We start from the raw sequence: 23053 nt of genomic DNA, 5'->3' as shown, positions 1-23053 counted from the left end.
CCTAAAAAATAGGCTAGGCAGCACATCAGAACAATCAAAAATTAGGAGTGATGTATCGTCCACAGTCTCTAGGCGTCTTCTCTCCGCTCAAGCTTGTTCCTCTTCTTACCCAGTCACCTAACAATGGTGTGCCGCCATGCCGTTTCGATTTTTAACCGTTTGGCTCAGGTTAATGGAGATGAAGATCACATTTTCTTTTTATTTCTAACACCTTAATTTGCAATTGTCCAGCTACATATTACTTGGTTTATCATGTTCTCTCCATGCTCTCCGTTCGATTTGATTTCATCCAGGAAACAAGCAATGAAACCCCAGGTCCCTTTCTTCAACTTCATGGTATAATTCGTGTAATGTTTGTTTTCCATATTTGTGTGCTAAGATGTCAATAAACAAATATGTTTTGTTCTCTAAAAGAAAGGTATGTGCTATTTTTGGTGTTGTACAATGAATATACGTGTTTATAAGTTAAGCAATAAGATTTAATGTTCTCCTTACCATCTTCAAAAATTCACTTTGAAATCTTTGTCTAATGCTCGTTGGGAGAGTAGAATTAAACGTCATCATAAAGCTATTAGCCGTTGAAAAATAAGCAAGCGCGTCTAAAAATATTTTTTCTAGAGAAGTCTACAAATATTTGTGTTCTTTTAGTCAATACAAATATTTGTGTGCAGAGTCTCCGGTTTATCAACTTGAATTAGGGCCTTGACTTGTCAACCGGCCCTGGCCATGGAATGTCCTATTTGACACTCTCTGCGTCTAACTGTCGAGGTAACGCACACGGCGATGACAGTAAGCGAACGACTAGGCCGACCCATTTAAGATAGATAACGAGTAGATCGCATCTGGTTTTGGGACCTTCTGGAAGGTTCCAGCCCTGGTTTCTACCAGTTTTGGGAACCTTCTAGCAGTTCCTGGAGCATTTTTGGACTGGTTTTCTGGTCTCTTTCTACTATTTTTTTTCTTTTTTCTATTTATTTTTCTGTTTCTATTCTTTTTTCGTTTTTGTTTTATTTTCTTTATGTTTTTTTTTCAAAATTTCACAACTTTTCCAAATTTGTTTAGGATTTCAAAAGAATGTTCCATTTTTAAAAAAATTCACAAATTTTAGAAAAATTGTTCGTGTTTTCAAATTTTGTTCGGGAGTTTCAACAATTGTTCCCATTCCAAATATTGTTCACAAATTTCAAGAAATTTTCATATTTTCAATTGTTGTCTGGTAGTTTCAAAAATTGTTCAAAAATTTCAAATAATGTTTGTGTTTCAAATTTTATTCGGGAGTTTAAAAAAGGTTCAGAAATGTTAAAAAAATATGTTTAAAATTTTTTTTAGTAGTTCATAAAAATGTTTCCATGTTTCGAAAATGTTTGCGTATCTAAAAATTGTTTTTGAATTTGAAAAATGTTCCAGTTTTCAGAAAAATGTCCGCGATTTCAATTTTTGGGGGAGTTTTAAAAAATGTTCCCGTTTCCTAAAATTGTTTGCATTTTTTGAAATGTTTTAGTTTTTTCAAATTTTATTCACAATTTTTCAAAGTGTTCGCGGTTTCATAAAACATTCACCTTTTTTCAAGAAAATTGTTTTGCGTTCAAAGTTTAAAAAGTGTTCGGATCCGCAGTCGGTTTGGTTCTTAATATGCGCTGCATCGTACACAAGCTAAGCTCGCTAGCAGCAGCATTTTCTCAGAAGGATGCGCATGCGCTCGCTGGTTCCATCCCTTCTTATAGCGCTTTTTTTTTCGAGCCCTGCATTTTCGGTTCTGTACTGGTCGCTAGCCACATGGGCCGGCCAGTCGGGAAATCCGCCTGTGCGTGCGGTCGACATTCTGCCGCAGAGAGCGGCAGATAGGATATCCCCTGGCCATAGCTTAGGACATGCATTTAGGTTTTTTTTTAGGGGTCATGCATTTAGTTAATTGTAAGGAGGCCGCTTCATAAAGCCCGTTACTAGTTAATGAGGCCCACTGTGTAAACACTTATATCGATAAAGAAAAAGGAGGCCCGTAACGAAAAACTTGCCTTTTCTTTACAATTTCAAATCGAAAATCCAAATTACAATACCAAATTGGAATGGCAAACAGATAGCATCACAATTCACAACACGTAAGACGCACACAGACTCACGTTCCCCGCCATGTACAGAAAGTCACCAGGAAACCTCTACGGGCCGCAGACGGGCAGGTCGAGCGGCGGCGGCATCGTGGTCTGGAGCTCGGTCTTGCCGTCCTCCACCACCAACGCCATGGCGAGCCCGCCGGTGAGATGCGCGTCGATGTGGCAGTGCACGAGCCACACGCCCGGGTTGTCTGCCAGGAAGCGCACCACGGCCCACCCGCCGACAGGCACGCCGATGGTGTTCCGGCTGGGCGGGTCGACCATGTTGAACTTGGCCTCGTCCCGCCTGGGGTTGTAGTTGCCGAACCCGGTGGCGAGCACGTAGAAGTGGTAGCCGTGGATGTGCATGGGGTGCTCCTCCGCGGCGAAGATGCCCGTGTCCTGGAACACCATCTGCACCACGGCGCCGTACTTGACGCGGTACAGCCGCGTGCCCTTCACGGGCTGCCACAGCGCGCGGGGGACGTTCTGCGAGGTGTAGTCGAAGACCACCGGCGGGCGAGCCGGGAAGTCCTCGGTGAAGACGCCGGGGATGCGGTGGTAGTGCGCCTGCAGCAGGGAGACGGTGTTGGGGAGCTGGAAGGACACGTTGTTCATGCTCGCGCCGAACCGGGTGTTGTTGGGGCCCTGGCAGAACGGGCCCGGCTGGCAGTTGAACAGACCGAAGCCAATCGTGGTGAACACCTCCTGTGTCACCGGTCCAGGCACCTTCACCGGCCTCGGGCTCCGGATGAGGTTCGAGAACCCGGTCGCCGTGTTCGTGTCGTTGTTCGCTGGCAGCATTGGGAACATTGGCGCCGGCCCTGCGCGGCCGGGATTGCCAGAGGATCGGGGACGGCCTAGGCCGGTGTGGTCTCCAAGGCCAGCGCCTGCCCCTGTGGGCGGGCAGCCGGCCGCGTTCTTGTACTGGAAGACGGCGGTGGCGGTGGTGTTGTCGAAGGGGACGTTCTGCGCAGAGGCGTAGACGCGGGCGCCGAGGTAGTAGCGGCCAGGGGCGGCGTGGGCGGTGACGAGGACGTCGGTGGTCTGTCCGGGACCAAGGAGCACGACGGTGGTCTCGAAGGGCTTGGTGTACACGGCGTCGGCGGCGACCACCGTCATCTTGTGGCCGGCGAGGGAGACGAAGAGCTCCGAGTTCATGGCCGCGTTGATGATGCGCAGCAGGTTCGTCTCGCCAGCGACCACCGGAATGATGCTCGTCTCTGTGTGGTGATGTACATGCACAGCGCGCAAATGATTAGTTACTATATATATTGTAATTGTACACGCACAGCGCCATTTTCCCCATTTCAATATTGTATTGTACTGTAGGTCGTAGTGTTAGACAAGACCTATGCCAAGCTATCAGTTTTTTCCAAACAACTTTCACGTGCTGAGATGGTTTTTTTTCCAAACAAAAATAAAGTTCTTTTGGTCGGTTTAACCATATCTGGAAATTTGCACTGCAAGAGAATGGGGAACTCAAAAGAACACTGTTTTTTTCAACAACCGCAATAATGAATCGATCTCCCGCACAAGACAACCGAAGCGACGCTCACCTTGGCTGGAGCACGGAAGGAAATCCCCGGGCTGGCCGTTGATGAGGATGGTGTCAGAGACGTTGGGCGGCGCACCGGTGACCATGGACTGCCTGAGCACCGCGATCGGGTCCCTCCTCCACCACTCCGCTGCACATCCATCGATGATCCGATCAGAATTCAGAAACGAAACAAACCAAGTGATCGTCTCTCTCAGACAGTATCAATCGACATGCGTGCTACGTACCCAGGACGACTGGGAACTCCTTGTTGGGCTTGGGGAAGGGGTAGGGCATGCCGCGCTTGGGGAGGATGATGAGCGCGCCGTGCACGGTGGCGCGGAGCCAGGAGCTGTGCGCGTGCCACCACAGGGTACCCTCCTGCTCCTGGATGGTGTAGCGGTACGTGTAGCTGGACCCCGGGCGGATGGGGCACTGCGTCACGAACTCCGGCCCGTCCGCCCACCCGTTCCGCAGCTGCCGGAGGCCGTGCCAGTGGAGGGTCACGTTGTACTGCGCCATGTTCACCGCCCTGATCGCCAGCGTGTCGCCGTTGTGCACCTCGATGGTCGGCCCCGGGAACTGCCCGTTCACCGTGATGATCCGGTTCGTCTGGCACAGCCGCTTCACCACCGTCTCCTGGACCTGCATGCCATATATTCATTGCCAACAACGTACAAGCAGATCGATTAAGCATTGCTATCACGAACTAAGAATATACTCTATATACGAGAAGAGAGAGATAGAGACGTACAACGAACTCGTAGAATCGCTCCTCTGCCAGTGCGCCGGGGAGCAGGAAGGAGAGCAGGATAACACCAGAGAGGCAGCAGCAGAGCCCCATGAGGCGTCTCGTCGCCGCGGTCGCCTCCATTGCTAACACTAGCTCCTTCCAATGGGCGGGCTAGCTGGCTAGCTGCTCACTTAATTCTGCCAGGTGAAGATGTTGTTGTTGCCTTGATGACAAAACCAAGTGCGAGACTGAGTATATATAGAGGTCCTCTCGCCGATCGGCCGAGTAAGCCGAGGCGCGCGTCTGGGGGAGGTCAGGTCAGTGCGGTTGTTTGAGGTTTGGAAGATTAGGTTACGATTCCGTGCGATTCGATTGCGCCTGCTCTTTTAATTCCTGCCCTTTAAGGACGGTCTGCCCATGGTTCAGAAATGGTGACGGGGAGTTGTTGCACCCACTGGCCACTGGCGCCATGCGTTGTTGCGTTTCACTTTGCTCATGGAATTCTTCCTGCTCCATGCTGTGCAGAATGGTAGATCGGCCGGTGCTTTTCTGACCGCATTAAATCGGTCAATCGACAAGGTAGATAGATAGACCATCGAGCAAACGTTGAAAAGCAGTGATCACTTCTTTTCTGACTAAGAGTTTCTCTCTAGCCGGTCGGTCCTTTAAAAGGATTTATAACTCTTTTTTTTCGCTTTGAGGAGTTAAATCGGACCTGGTCCAACACTTATCTTGCTTATAACTCCTTCAAAGTTTTAAGCGCCGGCTCGGCTTGCCCTTAAATATATTTGTCCGATGTCAATTCTCGGAATAATTTAGGCCCTCTGATCCGCTCACACTGCATCGACATCGGTGTTGCCTCCGGCGTCCACGCCCCCCCCCCCCCCCCCCCCCCCCCCCCCCCCCCCCCCCCCCCCCCGCTGACACCCAAGCAGCCTGAGCCGCTCCTCCTGCCCCACAAGTCGCCATCTACCGTCGTCGTCGAAATTGACACATATCTCCGCTGCTGCAACCTTGATCCCATGGCCGAAAAAACCATAGGAGGAACTTCATTTGTTCCAAAATGAAGCCGGCGGACGAACGAGATGACGAGCACCTACTGAGGAGCTTGGCGGTGTCGTTATCGTGGCAAGACCTATGAGCTTCGTTAACGATCGACAAGTTCACTTTGAGGCTCATCGTCTACTACCGATTGTCTACTGCCCTACCGTTTATTATCGGTCGTCTCGCGCGCTCGTCGTCCACCTCTAGCTTCGATGAATTACTTACGTGTGTGTTTTTAGCTATTTTTATTACGTTTTGTTGTTTTTAAAAACGAATTCAACCTAGAATATTGCATATTATAGATGAAGAGGTTGAGGGAGATGTTCTTTGATGACTTTTTGTCGGGCAAGGAGGAAGAAGACGACTATGATTTCAAAATGGCCATTGTTGTGATCGTCGATGAGGACTTTCAGCGGTCAACACTAGAATGACAATTTCACCGCTTGTACATCAATCGAGATAGAACAGAAGGCCACGCGAAGCTTATGAAGGATTGCTTCAACCCCAATGCAACCTATCTGGAGAAGCATTTTTGTTGGCGATCTCGGATGCACCGAAGTCTCTTCCTCACCATTGACACAGTAGTGGAGAAGCATGATAAATAGTTTAAACTGACGAAGGATGCGTCGGGGTAGATAAAGGGCGAGCCCATTGATGAAGTGTGGCGTGGCTATTCGAGTGCTTGCCTATGGTTGTTCGGCCAACACCATTGCTGACTATGTCCACATTGGGGATGATTTAATCGTGTAGGCCGCTCGGAGATACACACAAGCCGTGCATTATTGAGATCTATGGGGCAGAGTACTTGAGGGAAACCAATGATGAAGACACCGAGAGACTATTGGTTTTGAGTGTAAACCGAGGATGGCATGGGATCCTTGTACAATCGATTGCATGCACTGGACATGGAAGAATTGTCCAGCGATGAAAAGATCGGTACATAGGACACTCCAAAGATCCAACAATCCTTCGAGGCTGTTGCAACAGAGGGTCAGTGAATTTGACATTCATATTTTGGATTGCCTGGCTCCCGTAGTGACCTGAATGTGCTGTTGAGATCACCACTCTTCAATAGGCTTGTTGCAATCCTTGCAACTACATTGTCAGTGGTCAGCAATACATGATGGGTTACTACCTCGCAGATGTCATCTATCCTTCATGGGCCATATTTGTGAAGACAATCATGTGTCCTCAAGGCAACAAGAGATCCCACTTTGTAATGCGTCAAGAGTCAGCAAGGAAGGATGTTGAGAGTGCTTTCGATGTGCTTCAGAAGCGCTTAGCCATTATTTGTGGCCATGTCGAGTATTTGAACCTACAAGTCTTATGGCTAATAATGACATGTTGCATCATTTTGTATAATATGATCACTGAAGATGAGAGAGGCATGACAGAGAACTTTCGGTACATAACCAATGAGGATCCTATTGAATCGGAGCACAGAGATTCCTCGCAGTGCACTGAAATTCCTCGCAGTGCACTGAAGCATCCAGAACCGAGAAACTCATACTCAGCTCCAAGGTGATCTTGTTAAAACTTGATTGTTGTGCTTTTATCATGCTCTTTACTTCATTGGACCCTTTTGTGTGTTTGAATTTGAATAATTTGATTTGTAAATTTTAAATTTGTAATATTCATGAATTGTGTGAATTTTTGTTTTATTAAGTTTGAATTTAATATGTGTGCAAATATTATGTAATTGAAAGTAGCACGTAAACAAAAACATAGAAGAGTTGACAAAGAAATATGTTTTAGGGAGTTAAGTTTTAGGAGTTTGGCTAGGAGTCTTTTTTATTTAACTCCTTAAATATGAAGAGTTAAGATATAAGAGCCATTTGGGGGCTAAATTATAAATTATAAGAGATCGGCTAGAGATGCTCTAAGTCAACTAGCAGTTATCTAGTGCCAATTTCACCCGACTCATATAGCATTCAGAAACATGTATGGAAACACATTTCCAGTAAAAGAATCAAAAACATGTTAGGTGCATCACAAAGCCGATTGGACTGGACTTGAATTCAAGATTGGACACCAGTTCAGCTGGAAAGGGCACAACAACTTGACACTAGTAGTACAGACCTGCAAAGTAGATGGATCACTTTGAGTTTGAGGTGGAGAATCTCTCAACGCCGGAGCCACGCTGCAGCCTGCATAGGCTGTTTGACAAAGCGAGGTCAAATGGTGTGGCCCTCTTTTCCCCACTCCAACCCAGCGATTCCTCAAGTTTCAGCGATTAGGTGGGCAGGAGGCGACGCAGGTGCGATGTGATTAGTTAGGGTCATTCAGCAGCTTGCGTACTATTTTCTCGCTGGTGACCATTAACTAATCACGTGCTTTTTCGGAAACTGTTAACTAATCCATCGCCTGTCTCATCGCCGCACCTGGAGAAGAAAAACGTACCTGTGTTCGTTAGAGCAAGTCCAGCTAAAAGTGTCCCAGGCGATCCTATCAGTGAGATCCTTAATTTTCTCTACACTATGAAGGACTCAAATGCTTATTCACTCTGTCTGGTTTTTACTGTAAACAAACTGCAAATTGACCAGGAGTGTGATATTTTTTTTTTACTTCCTTTTAAAAAAAAATACTTCTGACTTTCAGTAGGCAAGCCCTACACTTCAACTTCAGATAGGCTCTGCTCTTTGGACAAAAGATTATGGTGGCAAGCGATCTGCAAGCATTGAACATGTGACAGTGATGTGGCTCGCCTTGACTAGCAGTTGAGGCAGAAGAACAGAGCAAATCAGCAGATATGCAGTGCAGGTACGATTCAGACCTAATCCAAGGAGTTAAAAGGTGACAGGGACTGCACGCTTGGGGGTTTGATTCACGTTACCGACCAACCAAAATTGGTTAACGCCGTCTTGCTACTTCCTTCTGGTTGGATGGGAGAAGAGTCCAACTGTCCAAGAGATTGGAGACAAAGGTTGGTACATCACTGCCCATACCAGCAAGAAACCTACAGTTCAGAGTAAGTAGCAGAAAGTAGGAAACTATCTGCCGCAATCCCGTGAAAGAATACAATCTGCCACTTACCAAACACGTTTTGCCGCCTTAGATTTCACTCCCTCCATTGCAAAATGTAAGACGTTTTCTACGCCCTATGCAAAACCAAAAAACATCTTACATTTTGTTACGGAGGTAGTACCTCTAGCGTCCTCATTTACGATTGCGCATCAGGCAGATGATAAACGTTGTGTAACTTGGGTAGAAAGTGATGCAGAATCTTTTACCTGTCGTGCGTTCAGATTTGCATATGTAAGCTAACAACAAAGTGTGTCTATCACCAGGGCTTATTTTCTGATCCTGTAACGGAAAAAGGTAGGAGTACCAAGGCATGCCATGTTACCTTGCTCTTCATGACTAGAGCGCCACTGTTAAAAGAATCCACAGTAAGTAAATCAAACGATGTATTGCTTTCAAGGAGTCGAATGGCATCCCTTTCAGAGTTCAGACAAGTACTGAAGCAGTAAAGGTTCGTTGAAACATGTAAAGAAAGGCCAGCACTCCCAAATCATCTTCTGATAACAAGGAGTGCTTCTGCCAGATACAAATGAATTTAGGAATCAAAGAATGACACGGGTACCAAAATTCTCCTGCCCTCTAAGAACTCTATATACAGACTGAAAAATAGACTCTGAAGTCTACTTATTAATAGTCTGAAGTAACTAAGAGCTGGAATTTTCTTTCAGTCTGCAAGGGGCTGACTACTCTGTGGTGGTGGATCTTGTGTCATCGGTGATGGTAGTGGCGGTCGCAGTAGTATGGCTCGGCTCGCCAGTGAAGGACGAGGTGGCGGAGACCGCGATCGAGGGCTTGATCTGCTCGAGCTGCCGCAGTACCTGCTGCGCCTCGGGCCGTGCCACGGACGAAGGATCGACGCAATGCAACGCGAGCTTCAGCGTCTTCACGAGCTCCTCGCCGGTCTCCGAGCCCGTGGCCGCGTCCTTCATTAGCTCAAGGTCGAACACCTCGTTGGTCCACTCCTCCTCGACGACGGAGGCCACCCACTGCGGCAAGTCGAGCCCGTTGGTCGTGTCCCCTGGCGACTTGCCGGTGAGGAGCTCGAGCATGATCATGCCCAGGCTGTAGATGTCGGTCTTGGTGTTGGCCTTCTTCAGCTTGGAGAGCTCGGGCGCGCGGTAGCCGAGCGCGCCGGCCGCGGCGACCACGTTGTTGTTGGCCGCGGCGCTCATGAGGCGCGGCAGGCCGCAGTCGGCGATCTTGGCGTTGTTGTCCTCGTCCAGGAGGATGTTGCTGCTCGTCAGGTTGCCGTGCACCATGCTTGCATCGGTGTGCAGGTGGTGCAGCCCCCGGGCCACGCCCACGGCGATGTTCATCCTCGTCGACCAGCTCACTGGTGCGCTGTCCGGCGCGCGAGCTGCAGTGCAAGAACAGTGGGCATGGCAGAGTTGTGGTCAGAACACAGAATGAAACAAGGCAAAGCTAATGGTGTAGTAAGAGAGCACCGAAGAAATGTGGTTACCATGGAGGAAAGAGGCGAGGTTGCCTTTGGTCATGAAGTCGAACACCAGGAGCTTCTCGCCCTTAGGGCCATGGTAGTAGGCCCTGAGGGAGAGGAGGTTGGGGTGCCGGAGCTTGCCGAGCGCGTTCACCTCCCCCTCGAACTCCTTGCTGCTCTTGGCGATCTTCTCCCGGAGCCGCTTCACCGCCACGTAGCTGCCGTCCTCCATGGTCGCCTTGTACACTGTCCCGTACGTGCTCTTCCCCAGGATCTCCGCGGTCGCGCAAAGCAGGTCATCCGCCGTGAACGAGAGGGGGCCGTCAAAGTGGACTAGCTTGCCACCGCCGTCCCCGTTGGCGTCACTTCCCTTGCCGGCGACCGTGCCAGGCTTCCCGGCATCCTTGGTTGCCGTGCCCTTGGTGCCCTTCTGGGAAGGTGCGCTGTCCTTCTTATCTTTCCTCCAGAAGATGAAGACGCAGCAGAAGAGGAGACCGAAGAGCAAGCAGATGCCTCCGACTGCAATGATGAGCTCCTTTCTATTGAGCCTCCGGGTCGGCCGCTGTGACAAAGGGAGCGGCGGAGACGCCATGGTCGCCGGAGAAGAAGCGGAGGTGCAGATATCGGAGCCATTGAACCCACACAGCTGAAGGTTTCCTACGAAGGAGCTCGAATTGAACCTGTTGGAAAGAACCACAGGCACAGGGCCTGAGAGGTTGTTGTAAGACACATTGAAAGAGTTGAGATTGGCAAGGCTGCTCAAGGACCCTGGAATCCCTCCCGTGAGGTTGTTCTCGGAGACGTCGAGCAACGACAGCCTTGAGAGGTTCCCGGTGGCCGCCGGAATTTCCCCGACGAGGGCATTTCTCCTCATGGACAGCTTGGTTAGGTTCTTGAGCCCGTCAATGGCTTCAGGAATGTGACCTCCAATGCCATTGCCATCGAGCTTGATCTCTACTAACGAGGTAACGTTGAAGAGTGAGACAGGGAGGCTACCACCTAAAAGATTGTCAGAAAGGTCCAGAAATTGGAGCCTTGAGAGGTTCCCAATCCCATCAGGGATGCTGCCACTGATCAGATTGCTGCTTAGAGACAGACCACGGAGCATCCTGAGATTGCCAATGGTGGATGGCATCTCGCCAGTGAGATTGTTATTGTTGAGGCTAAGGGACTCGAGGAAACGGAGAGAGGTGAGACTGGCCGGCACAGCACCGGAGAGGTTGTTGTGCGCGAGGTCGAGCCTGTAGAGCCTGGTTGCATTGGCGAGAGAGGAAGGGATGGTCCCGGAGAGCGAGTTGCCGCTGAGGTCGAGCGTCTGGAGGAAGGCGCACCCGCCGAGCGCCGGCGGCACGGCGCCCGCGAAGCGGTTGTTGAAGAGGTAGAGGCCGCGGAGGTCGCGGAGGAAGCCGATGGCGGCCGGCACCTGGCCGCCGAGCGCGTTGTCGTGGAGGCTGAGCTTGCGCAGCGCGGTGAGCTGGCCGACCTTGTCGGAGAGCGCGCCGGCGAGGGCCTTGAACGGCAGCTGCAGCGCGACGACCTTGCCACGCGCGCACTTGACGCCTGCCCACTCCCCGGAGCAGGCGCCGAGGCCCGTGCCGTTCCAGCCGCGCAGGAACCCCCGCGGGTCGACCAGCGCCTGCCGGATCGCCTGCAGCCCCTGCAGGTCCGCCTGCGCGATCACCACGCCGTCCGAGTCCGGCGACGCCTGCCCGCGCGCCGGTGACGCCGCGTGCAGCAGGAGGACCAGCAGTGGCAGCGCGAGCATGACGCCTCTTGGCCCAACACTGCACCGGTTGCTCCTCCACACACCCATTGGGACTAACAGCTAGCTAAGCAAGCTCTGCCACTACTAGCTCTAGGATCTAATCCAAAACAAACGCAATGCAGCTGCAATATGTGTATCCTCGTACCTAGCTCGGTAGCTAGGCGCTGTTTTTGACGAGTTGTTGGTGCGGTGGGAAAAGCAATAGTGCTGGACTCTATATATGCAAAGCCGGCAGGTGAGAGGAAAGAAAGGAGGGAATATAATTAGCCGAAGGGATTCAAGCATCCAGATGCGATGCGCTAAGCAACGGCTAGCTCGTCGTGCTCGTGCCGCTGCCACGGCAGCGACCAAGACTAATTTAAATTAGCTTGTACTCCTACGGCTACGTAGTGGTTGTGCTCCTACGTTGAAGGCTCAAGGGCAGACCGGCGCTACGGTGCGTGCGGGCCCGGAAAGAATCCAATCTCTATGCCATTCAGTGCAGCCGCAGGGCCGTACCCTGCCTGCGACGCCAACGGCTATGTCAGCAGCAGCGATCACGTGCGTCGGGGGTTTTAATACATCGAGAGCAGCGGGTGAATTTATTGGCAGTAAAGAGGGATTTGGGAGGGAGGGGCAGACAGCAAACGGGTGCATGGGGAAGGGGCACTCGGGGTGTCGGCCGGCGACGTGCCGCTGGACGTGGATCCCCACGGCCGCCATGGCCCGCCGCGTCAGCGGCCGCGCGGCACGGCGGGTTTGGCGAGACCGGGAGACACCATCATTCTATTCATTTCGTGCCCGGAGAGATTTTGCTGGATCTTTGCGCCCAGGCTTTGTCAACTGCTCCCTGGTGGCTGGTGCTACTCCTGGTGGCTGGTGGTGCACCAAGCCACATGATGGACCATCATGTGGTACACTATTGGAGGAATGTGCGCAGCACGAGCACGGCTCAGGAGGAGGCCATGGCCGTGGGGTTGGTGCCCGCTGTCCCGTGGCCATCCTTCACTTTACTGTGCGCCTTTGACCCTGCCGGTGCTTCCCAACGGCCAGGTGCTGATACCTATGCACGCAGCATCCAACGGGTTCAAAAGATGAGTAGAAAGGGTAACTGAAAGCGGCGCCTCACTGCACTGCAAAGAGCTCCTCTGGGACTGGCTCTGGGCAGAAACGGAAAAGGAAGAATGATAGGACAAGCAAGTCACATCCCCCGGTTTCGATGGGAACGCCGGAGCTGGATGAGATTCCTTCTAATTCTAGTACTACTACTAGGACGTTGAAATGGCCATGGCCGTTAGCCACTATCACAAGTTTACATCTCCAAAGAATATCACAGCTTCGTTCTAACCAATGATATCATGACTAACCAATGGCTTCTTAGGTTCTTATTGCGCTCCGTAGCTTCACAGCTCTTGGATCAAATAGGGAACCGACAGGACTTACGAATGATATGATCCATCAAAAGGCAAGAGAGATGAAGGCCCGGCTACAACGCAGGCAGAGGGCAAACACTAGCTGAGCAGGTGAGCATTCCAGTAGATCTTTGATAGTAGCTTCAAGCATAAAAGTATGCAAATATTTATACTGAATCAAAATCTGAATTCATCATCTATATCGGACAAGCTATCCGGGGGATCATACACAATCATATCAGGGAAAAGTTCCAGAAAATCTTGTTTTATCTTCTCCCTCAGCTCCGGGTATGGGATCAGGCCTTTCAGTATAACCCGGAATGGCAAGGACAGAGGTGGCTCCGGGGAGCTCCTCATGTCTTCGTAGAATTCCATTGCCAGGTCAATCAAGCCGGCATCGCAGAAGACTCGCACGATATCACCGTAAGTGTGCTGATCAAACAGCACTCCTTCAGACTTCAGATCTGCCCAGACCTGCCTTGTCTCGTCAACCTTCTTGTTTCTAGCTAGCATATGTAGCATGTCTCGGTACAAGTACATATCTGGCCGATACCAGATCTCTCTCCTCACAACGCCATATATCTGCAAAACACAAAAATGTTTAAGCTTACACGAGCCTACGCAAGTTCAAATATAAATTGTTTCTTCTACACTAATCTGCTCTAGGTTGCAGGTACATCCACCTATTAACCAAGGTAAATAATGAGACGAGACCATGTCCAACAAATGTACACGGCACTTCTTGCAACACAAATGCACGCTGCACAACTGAAATAGCTCAGCCGGTCCCCAGAAATGGAAATAAAGGGGCTGAGCTTCTCTATGATTGAGGAATTAGGATCTGAATAGATAATATAATAATTCTATTGCCAAGGCATCAAATATGCATTTTAACATCTATCAGTAAATGATTTGGTCATGTATGCCTTACTTTGGTCGCTTTGGCTATGTAGCAATGATTTGGTTTTTAATGACAAAAATGCTTCCTGAGGCTCAATGACTCTGGAGACGTGGAGTCCCACAAACATACGAAGGGCAACATCTTGTGCCTCCTGAGGTTCTTCAGCAATAGCTTGGTTGACTCGGCCACGCCTTGTCTGTCCTGGTGTGCAATCTGCATTTCTTGGTGTCTGGAGAGTATGCCGCGTCCTAGTCCCGCCTGCGGCCTTCTGCTTGCAGGCCCAAATTGAACTTCACTGGCGTGAGCCCTGCGTTTCTCTTGTTGTGGTCGGCACTAGCAAAGTGCCTCTCTAGCACACCTTCCCTGTAGTGTTGGAGTGATGACCTCCCGCTTTAGCTCTAGGAGACTGCGCATTGTTGTTGGGCCTCAGTTGTCTAATGTTCCGAATTAGAAGCTTGGATGTTATTTGGTCTTCTGTTGGGAGCTACCCACCCCATGGTGACCCTTCTGTGGTGCTCCTCCAGCTTAATCTTGAGGATGACCTTGTTAACGAGGTGCTGGAAGGTAGGGAAATCACAGGAGACAAATCGTTCCTTTAGTCTGGGATCCACCCCTTCAAGAACCTTGTTGTCTTATCCCTGACAGTTGCGATGAGAGCTCCCTCATAGCGCACCAGTTGAGTAAAGCAGCTCACATACTCCGATACAGACATCTTTCCCCCGGGTTACAGCCTGAAACTCATCCCTCTTTAGATCCAGCATGCACGCAGGGAACTGTGTGGTATGCAAGGCACTGGCGAACTCATTCCACAGGATGCCTTTTGCGTCAGTATGTGAAATTCAGCAAGTTCCCCACTAGTCTTAGGCCACACCTTTGAGCTGGTGTGCCGCTAATTTGAGTTTGAACACAGCCTGGCCCATTGCAGTTGGCTACATTAAGCTTCCTTTGTATGTCCTTTGGCCAATTGTCAGCATCCAAAGGGGCTTTCAATCCTTCAAAGGTTTAAGGCTAGGTCCTCCTGAACTCAGCCAATCTAGACAAGGAATCAGAGAGGGATGAGTTCCAGGCTCTGACCCAGAGAAAGATGTTACTCCAGAGTACTTGAGCCACTACTAAAGTGGCGGCCATGGGAGAGCTGACATCCCAACTGAGGCAGACAATAACGCAAGATTCTTGAAGGGACTGAATCCCGGACTTACGGACACACAGGCGTCCGACTATGTCGCCACCTTCCAGCACCTCGTCAACAAGGCCATTCCAAGAGAGATTCTAGGAGATGGCTTGAGTACCGCAAGCGCAGAGCACCGTGGCAGGGTCACCATGGGTGGGTAGCTCCTCATAGAATACCAACCAGTGTCCAGACTACCAAGTGTAGAATACTAGATTGCCGAGGCACAATAACAACCCTCCGCACAATTAATATAGGACTCCAAGAACTGAAGGCATGCTACAGCTGCGGGGTAGAGGGACACTAACTAATGCTTGCCCTCAACAAGTGAAACACCGAGCCCACACCGGCAAAGTTAAATCTAGGGTCTGCAACCAAGACGCCATAGGTGGGAAAGGGACAGACAACAGTGAATGCATGTCCTGCACCAGGAAAAAGAGAACATGGCCGAGTAAGCCACATCATTGCCGAACAACCTTAGGAGGCACCAAATCTTTCATTCGTATGTTTCCAGGAATTTACAGAAGTTGTATCACAGTGGACACTCACGGTTACACAGGCACGTGCACATCTAGGGCACCGGCATATGGCACATGGATGCATGATTGTGTACCAAGAGGGAAAGAAGATGGTCATTTTCCCAGGGTGGGTATGTTGGTGGTGCACCGGGCGTCGGTTCCTTTGAAGGTGGGTGGGTGTGATAACCCGACACTTTTAAATAAGACATGTGTAGGACAATAATCTCATATTGCTTAGGGAAATAGAACACCACCAACATATAAGGGCAAGAGCTCCATGGAAACTAACCATGAGTTAACCATTTGTTGAATTGACAAAAAAAAAGGTTACTTCCATAGTATGTCGCCAACCCTAGTAGGGTTAGGTCTACGCTAGTTTGGAACCTGGGCCATTACAAAAACTAGTTTGCCAAAATAAAACACCAAATCCTTGAATTATGTGAGATGTAAATATACAATCGAAAGTCGTAACCCCAATAAATTCAAAGTTTGGGATGTCAAAAGCCAATACAATTTAGTGTGAAGGAATGATGAATATGTTTTCATTAGATGTACAATATCATAGCATTGGCCATGAAAACCCAAAGTTCAAGTGAGAGGCGAGATCACCACACCAAGACATGCATGATATAAATGGTAGCTCCCCATTGGGTTAATTAAGAAGATACTGAACAATATCGCTTGAAGCTGACGAGAGCCCCCCCCCCCCCCCCCCCCCCCCCCCCCCCCCCCCCCCCCCCCCCCCCCCCCCCCCCGCGCGGGCGGTCATCTCCCTGAGGCGGCTCGGGGTGGAAATCCCATCTCTAACCGCCGTCGCCGCCCCCATCGTCCACTACCTCCCATCGTTGCCGTAGGCACACGGCCACGGGGCAAAGCCCGATAGCGGCCGGCGGAACTCATTTTCCTCGCGAAGCACTGCTCACAGAGATTCTACCGCTCCCCTCAGATCCAAACCTCGGCCATGTCCTTCAACCCCCATCCTAGGATTTCGCGCCTGCTGGCTCCCTGTCGGGGGGGAGCCCTACGACCTCCTCCCTTGCTGCTAGAGTGCCCTGGCCTAACAGGGCCCCTGCTCGCCTGCACCGTCGCTGGCAGGCAGATCTTTGCAAGGTCCGCATCTTGCATCCTCAGCGACCTGCTGGTGCCCGTTGCTTCCATCGGCGCGCGGCGAGCTCTATCGCCTCCAGATCCCGTGTTAATTGTGTCAGTCCCTTCGTCTCCTATCCGCGCTCGCCGCGGACCGCTGGTTCTGTTAGTCGTCCCCGTGTGACATCTCAGCCGACAGCGAATCCCCTTGCTTTGGCAGTTCCCATGCCAGATGTGCTGATTTGCCTCATGACCCCATGCAAAGCACCACGCTTCCTGCATCGACACCCTCCCCCAACACCTGACCACCGTCAATTGTGCGGTCACCATTGATGGTGTGGCTCTACCTCCCCTCCCCGCTCAAGACCTCCTCTACCTCTGCGCGCCCCCTTATGGCCACGGTGACGCTTCAGATGCTTCAGCTTCACCCTCCCCGCAGATCCAAAAGCCACATACGCCTCCGAAAGCTCCCCACCTCCATCACCCCAACATCCGGTCGACGTCGTGCCTCTTCGTGGCACGCCAACGAAGGTGGCGTCGTGGCCCCCGCCTTCCAGCTCTCTCGGTGGGCTATCGCCGTTCATGGCCCTACCTGCCAGCCAAGGACGCTTTGCCGATGGTCCTCGTCGGCGCCCTCAACGCCAAGATGCTATGCAATTGGCAGCTGAGCTGGATTGGGAGAAATCGATGGTCGGTTGGCTGTTGTTGGCCGAGACAGTGGCGAAACTTCGTGCCATTTTCCATCCTGATGGCACTTTATTGATCCCGATCTGGCGGAGTTTAGGTGGACTCTGGGAGAAATCCCTGCTCGGATCTTGTATTTGAGCGACCACAGGGTCGCTCCCCTGTGTCGTAACCTCCCTGGAGGTGTGGTCTAGAGTGCACCTTTACTCATCTTGCCTCCGCTTGTACGACGAGGACTGCTCCCCTTGCCCACTTCTCTTTGTGGTGCCTCGACGTCGACTCCATGTTGATGTGCTTGCGCAGTTCCCTCCAATGGCGACTGTGTGTTCCGGCGAGCTTCGTGCTCTTGGTGTACTATCGGTTAATCTTTGTTAAAAGTTGGCGCAACGTGCCTCTCCAACTTGCTAATCATTTTGATTTCCTGTGGCAGAGCTCCCAGCCAAGGTTCATGTTCGCTGGCGTTCTCTCGGCTTGCATTACTCCAATTCTTGCCCTTTGTGGCGGAGCCTGCGGCCATGCTATGGCGCTCACTGATTGTGGATGCTCATGTATCACGGCGTGTGGATAACGCAAGCAAGTGCTCTCGGCAACTTGCAAAGTCTTGGTATTGTGTTACCCTAGACGACACCCCACATCTCTTGTGTCTTTTGGTGATATCTGTTGGCTGGGTTGTGCCTAGTCATGGACTCCCATTTTTCTCTCTCGTATTTCTTTTTTCCCTTCTTACTTGTATGGTTTTCAACCCGGTTTCCCTCATAAATGGGGTCAACTTGTTCAAAACATTTATCCGGTTTTCCTTATAAGCTAGATCACTCTCTTGGCATAATGGACACTTTGAGTAATATATTCAGGTGGTACCCCCCCCCCCCCGGCGCGCGCGCGTGTTTTGATTTCTCAAAAGAAATTACTAAACGTGCAATCTAAATAAACAGCATCAATCACTTTGTAACTGCATTGTAGCATGCCTCAAAGGATGTAGGGAAGAAAAGGAAGGAACACGGCATTTTGTGTGCCTCAATTTTAGCCCCGGTCCACAAAACACCCTTTTCAACTCTAAACCATTCACATCACATCCTCAACTATCAAAATGGGTGTAAATCATCATCCTTAATGAACTTGGTTTGGCTTAGGATGTGTGTATACTCTTTCATGGCATATCTTTTCATTGAACAACAAATACTACTATAGCCAATTAGCTAAGTTTTTCTTTAGCAAAAGGGGTCTCCTCCGATTTCCATTAGCAGAAACCATGAGCAGTGCATACAAAGTCTCCTTACATCACCTGCTAAACTAGATAGATCATAACGCTAGAACAAACAGCTCTAGCTACGAGACCAGCTACCAAAAGGAGCTACCTCCAGCACCACAACCACAAACTCAATTAATCCCTCCGTTCCTAAATATAAGTCTTTTTAGAGATTCCAATATGGACTACAAACGGAGCAAAATGAGTGAATCTACACTCTAAATTATGTCTATATGTCTATATACATCCGTATGTAGTTCATATTGGAATCTCTAAAAATACTTATATTTAGGAACAGAGGGAGTGCAATGTTCTTAAACCCCGAAATTAGCTAAGTACTACATTAGTTTATATGTTTATCCAGGGTGGTAAATTTGACCATGCAGACCGCCTCTTTCAGAGCATTGAGAGCAAATATAGGAACTGCCTATCAAATACAAGTGACGCAAGGAGCTTACTACACCTGAATTCTTGTACATGGAGTTTCTTGTAAATTTAAATTCATAACACTTTGGGGTAAAGCGGGACGGTGAACCTTTAGGCATGTTGGTCTCCCTCCATGGGCAAAGGTAATGATTGATAATTTGTACATTCTTTTATATTAATTTTCTGCGAATCTACTAATATAACCAATCTAAATATTTGGAAGAGTTACCAAACTAAATATTTGAAGCGTTATTATTGGTCAGAAGAAAAAAAAATAGGGCCCGGGCTTTGTTTCAATCCTGGCTCTGCCACTGACAGGACGCACTCAGATGTGTATGCCATTTAAGACCACATGGCCTGAATATGCTGTTTACTTCGAATTGTCTTGTTATCGATAGGATACCCCCTGAATCTAAACCTCCATGTACACGCCACATTAGGCATCTCAAGACTAATGTGAACTTCCCAGTCATGCAAATTGTTCTGCTATTGATTATGATATCATCTCAATGTGAACTTCCATGTAGGCATTACATTAGGCAGAACCAGGGGGAGAGGGGGAGGGGTAGTGGTAAGAGTTTAAGTGTTCAGGTACAGACAAGCACAAAGAACCTAAAAATCATCAATGCTGCAGAAGCATGTTCAAATGAAGACCACACTTCAGAGGTCCAATTCACTACATTGGATAGCATATATCACAAATAGCGCCTGGCGACAGGCAAGAGTACTAAAAGCCTATGAGGTGAATCACAGCTATTGAATTTCAGCACTTACTAACTCCAACAGCAAAAATAATCCTACATAAAACATATGCATGATATATTTCTGCATACAACAGCTTTATGAATCATGGTCCGTGATAAAAAATCGCATATTCCCATTCATGACTGTAGACTGGAAGCCATTTCGGTGTTGATAACATATCTGAAGTTCTGAACCACTAATTTCCTACTCCCTCCTTCCATATATATAGGGCCTAATGCGTTTTTCAAGGCTAACTTTGACCAAATATTGGAGCAATAATATATGACATGCAACTTACACAAAGCACACCGTTAAATTCGTGTGTGAAAGGAGCTTTCAATGATATAATGTTCACATTGTGCATGTCATGTACTATTAATCTTGTCAATAGTCAGTCTTAAAAAATGCATTAGGCCCTATATAGATGGAAGGAGGGAGTACATCGATATGCACATGACTTGACAGTCAATACCACTGCAACCCCATATAGGACCCATTTGCCTCAAACAGCAGCATAATCATCTGTTTTACTCTCAATTAGGGCGAGAGTACTAGAGAAAAAGCAATAGCAAGCTAGATATATTCGCAAAAGAAACAGAAACGCGAGCAGACTCGTCGGGGGTGGAAGCAGTACCTTCATGGAGAGGATGACGTGGTCCTGGCGGAGCAGTTCAGCGAGGACGGCGAGGAGGTCGGTGCGGAGGAGCCGAGACACATGCAATTTCATGTACTCCACCAGCCTCTGGTGGCCTCCGGCAGGGGGTAGCGCCGCGAGCCGCTTGAGCTGCGCGACCGCCATGAGGCCTTCCTTCCCCATCTCCTTCTTCCGCCGCCATATCGAAAGGCTTGGGCTCGATGCCGCCGCGGTAGAGCACAACCTCTGGTGGAGTTCACCCGCGGCGGTGGCTGCCGGTTGTAGGGTTTGGAGGAGGCGACGGTGGTGGCGGCGTGGGAGGAGACGGGAAAGCATTTGGGTGGGACCTGTGAGACAGAGTAGTGAACAAGACGCGGGACTCCAACATCAAACAAGAAACAAAAGAAATCAGCGTACGGTAATCTTGGGCTGCCGAGTGTGGACTGGGCGGCGGGCGAGGTGGCTCCGGGCGCTGGGCGGGCGGGGCCGGCAGGGGCGGATCTTGGGCGTCTGCCAGCGAGCCAGGCGGCGACGGCGTCCGACGAGCAGGTAGCGAGCCGGCGAGATCGGGAGGAGCGGCAGAGTCGTGATTCGGGAGGCTCCGTGCGTTGTTTCATGGGTCGGGATAGGCCTTTTTTTTTCAGCCGGCCCATCGCTAATTTCCCATGGTACTAGGGAGGGGCGTGGCTCTGTGCCGCACGCAGCGGCGCCGACGCACAGCTCGCCTACAGGAACCCAAACAGGGACGGCCCGGTAACTACTTGCAGCGTCACGCTGACGTCAAGATGACGTCCTGCGTGTTTTTTAACATTTATTTTCGTTTTCCCTTCATATTTTTATTTTTATTTTTAATTTAATATATATACGAAATATTCTCATTCTATATACATATATATATATTATACTAAAAACAATTTACATAAAATTTTAGAAAATGTAATCCTGCACTGAAAAATGTTAAATGTGTATATAAAAATGTTTCTGATGTATACAAAAAATGCATTACATGAATAAAAAACGGAATGTTTATCATGTATACATAAAATGGTACTCATGTGAACAAAAAATGTTAATCATGTTCACGAAAAATGTTAATCATGTGTACAAAAATGTTACTCATATGCACAAAAAATGTTAATGATCTACAGAACAAATATTAATCATGTGTGAGAGAAATATTTTTTATAATTAAAAAATTTCACACATATTAAAAAAATGTACATGACATTTAAAAAGAATTTTTATAAAATGCAGAAAATATGTTTGTAAAAGAAACAAAATTTTGCGTACATTCAGAAAAAAATGTACAACATATCTAACATAATCTTCACAAGTTTCAAAACAATGGTCGTAAGATTTCCAAAAAAAATGTCTATACAATGTACAAAAAATGTTTGCATACTTAAAAAATATATTTTACATTTGAAAAATGTTTCAACGTGTATTTGGAAAATTGATTAACATGTATTTAAAAAATATATTCAGAACATATTTTTGCAAAAAAGATTAAAGTTGCATTTGAAAAATGTTAAAGGTGTATAAAAATTGTTTTACATGTAGACAAAAAATAAACGAAAATAAACATGTGTTGAAATAAAATTAGACATGTTTAAAAATAAAAAATAAAAAACCGACAAAAAAGAAAGGCAGAGAAACAAAAGGGCAAGAAATAAACAAAGAAAATCAAAGTGCAAAGAAGGAAAAGAAAAACCAAAGAATGCCATTGAAATAGAAAGAAAACTGAGAAAATGGTGCGAAAAATGGAAAATAACCTTTCGCAAAAAATGGAAAATAGCAGAAGAAAACTAGCAAAAAATCGTAAAAATGATCCCATTGCAAAAAGAAAGAAAAAACCAAAACATATAATGAAGAAAAAATAAAATCAAAGAAAACCGAATAAAAACAGAAAATGAAAAGAGAAAAAGGAAGAAAATCGTACTGAAGCGACGAACGAAGTGACCAGACGTGGCGCGAGCGAAGTCATTGATCGCCACAGCTAAATGGGGTTAGCCCACTACTTTGTGGCCAGTAGGTGATTCTTATTAGAAATAGGTATAGGCGAAACATAGTTGTTGCTATAATGGAGCAACTAATTAAGAGGCTCCTAAAAAAACTAATTTGTATCGCTTGAAGGGCTCTCACAGAGGTCATGCAAGAGAGCGAGCCAAGTGATGCGCTCAGCAGTTGCCACGTGTCACGCACTAGTGGTATCCTCGGGATTTGGGGTTTTTTTCTTTTTTGCATGTGCTTTCGGATTATTTTTTTTTTTGGCCTTTTGATTTTTGCTTGGTTTCCCTAGGTTTTTGCCTATTTTTTTAGAGTCGTGCTTATGTGAAAAGCACATTTGCGTTTACGAAAATAAAAAAGCACATCATGTGCTTCCACACGAAAGACGAAAGCGCAGTGTGCTTCCATGAGAAGCACATCATGTGCTTCCTAAAAGAAAAAAGGCACCGATGCGCTTCCTTGAGAAGCACCACCTGTGCTTCCCGAGAGGGAAAATCACCGATTTGCTTCCGTGAGAAGCATAGCCTATGCATCTTGAAAGGGAAAAGCACCGTGTGCTTCCCGAGAAAAAGAGAGAACCACGATCTGTAAGCAGAGTCTGTTTCCCAAAAAGGCAAAAG

The 23053-nt window shown here is 48.5% G+C and overlaps 3 protein-coding genes across 3 annotated transcripts; all 3 read right to left on the bottom strand.

The window, feature by feature from the left end:
* Positions 1-2000: 2000 nt before the first annotated feature.
* On the bottom strand, positions 2001-4604 carry LOC125551959 (laccase-3-like). The gene is made up of 4 exons (XM_048715382.1): positions 4382-4604; positions 3876-4272; positions 3650-3778; positions 2001-3313 (listed from the first exon to the last, which is right to left on the bottom strand). The coding sequence occupies exons 1-4, from the start codon at positions 4499-4501 to the stop codon at positions 2157-2159; spliced, it is 1803 nt and encodes a 600-aa protein (XP_048571339.1). The 5' UTR covers positions 4502-4604; the 3' UTR covers positions 2001-2156.
* Positions 4605-8850: 4246 nt separating this feature from the next.
* Positions 8851-12988, bottom strand: LOC125551957 (probable leucine-rich repeat receptor-like protein kinase IMK3). The gene is made up of 2 exons (XM_048715380.1): positions 9888-12988; positions 8851-9782 (listed from the first exon to the last, which is right to left on the bottom strand). Exons 1-2 carry the CDS (start codon positions 11674-11676, stop codon positions 9109-9111), a joined length of 2463 nt encoding a protein of 820 aa, XP_048571337.1. The 5' UTR covers positions 11677-12988; the 3' UTR covers positions 8851-9108.
* Positions 12989-13123: 135 nt separating this feature from the next.
* On the bottom strand, positions 13124-21048 carry LOC125551958 (pentatricopeptide repeat-containing protein At1g62350). The gene is made up of 3 exons (XM_048715381.1): positions 20844-21048; positions 20427-20773; positions 13124-13601 (listed from the first exon to the last, which is right to left on the bottom strand). The coding sequence occupies exons 2-3, from the start codon at positions 20760-20762 to the stop codon at positions 13197-13199; spliced, it is 741 nt and encodes a 246-aa protein (XP_048571338.1). The 5' UTR covers positions 20763-20773; positions 20844-21048; the 3' UTR covers positions 13124-13196.
* Between the last annotated feature and the right edge of the window lie 2005 nt (positions 21049-23053).

Source organism: Triticum urartu, chromosome 4 (genome assembly GCF_003073215.2).
Source record: "Triticum urartu cultivar G1812 chromosome 4, Tu2.1, whole genome shotgun sequence".
NCBI lineage: Eukaryota > Viridiplantae > Streptophyta > Magnoliopsida > Poales > Poaceae > Triticum > Triticum urartu.
Note: the sequence above shows the minus strand (reverse complement) of the source record. Positions and strands in the feature narration are given on the sequence as shown.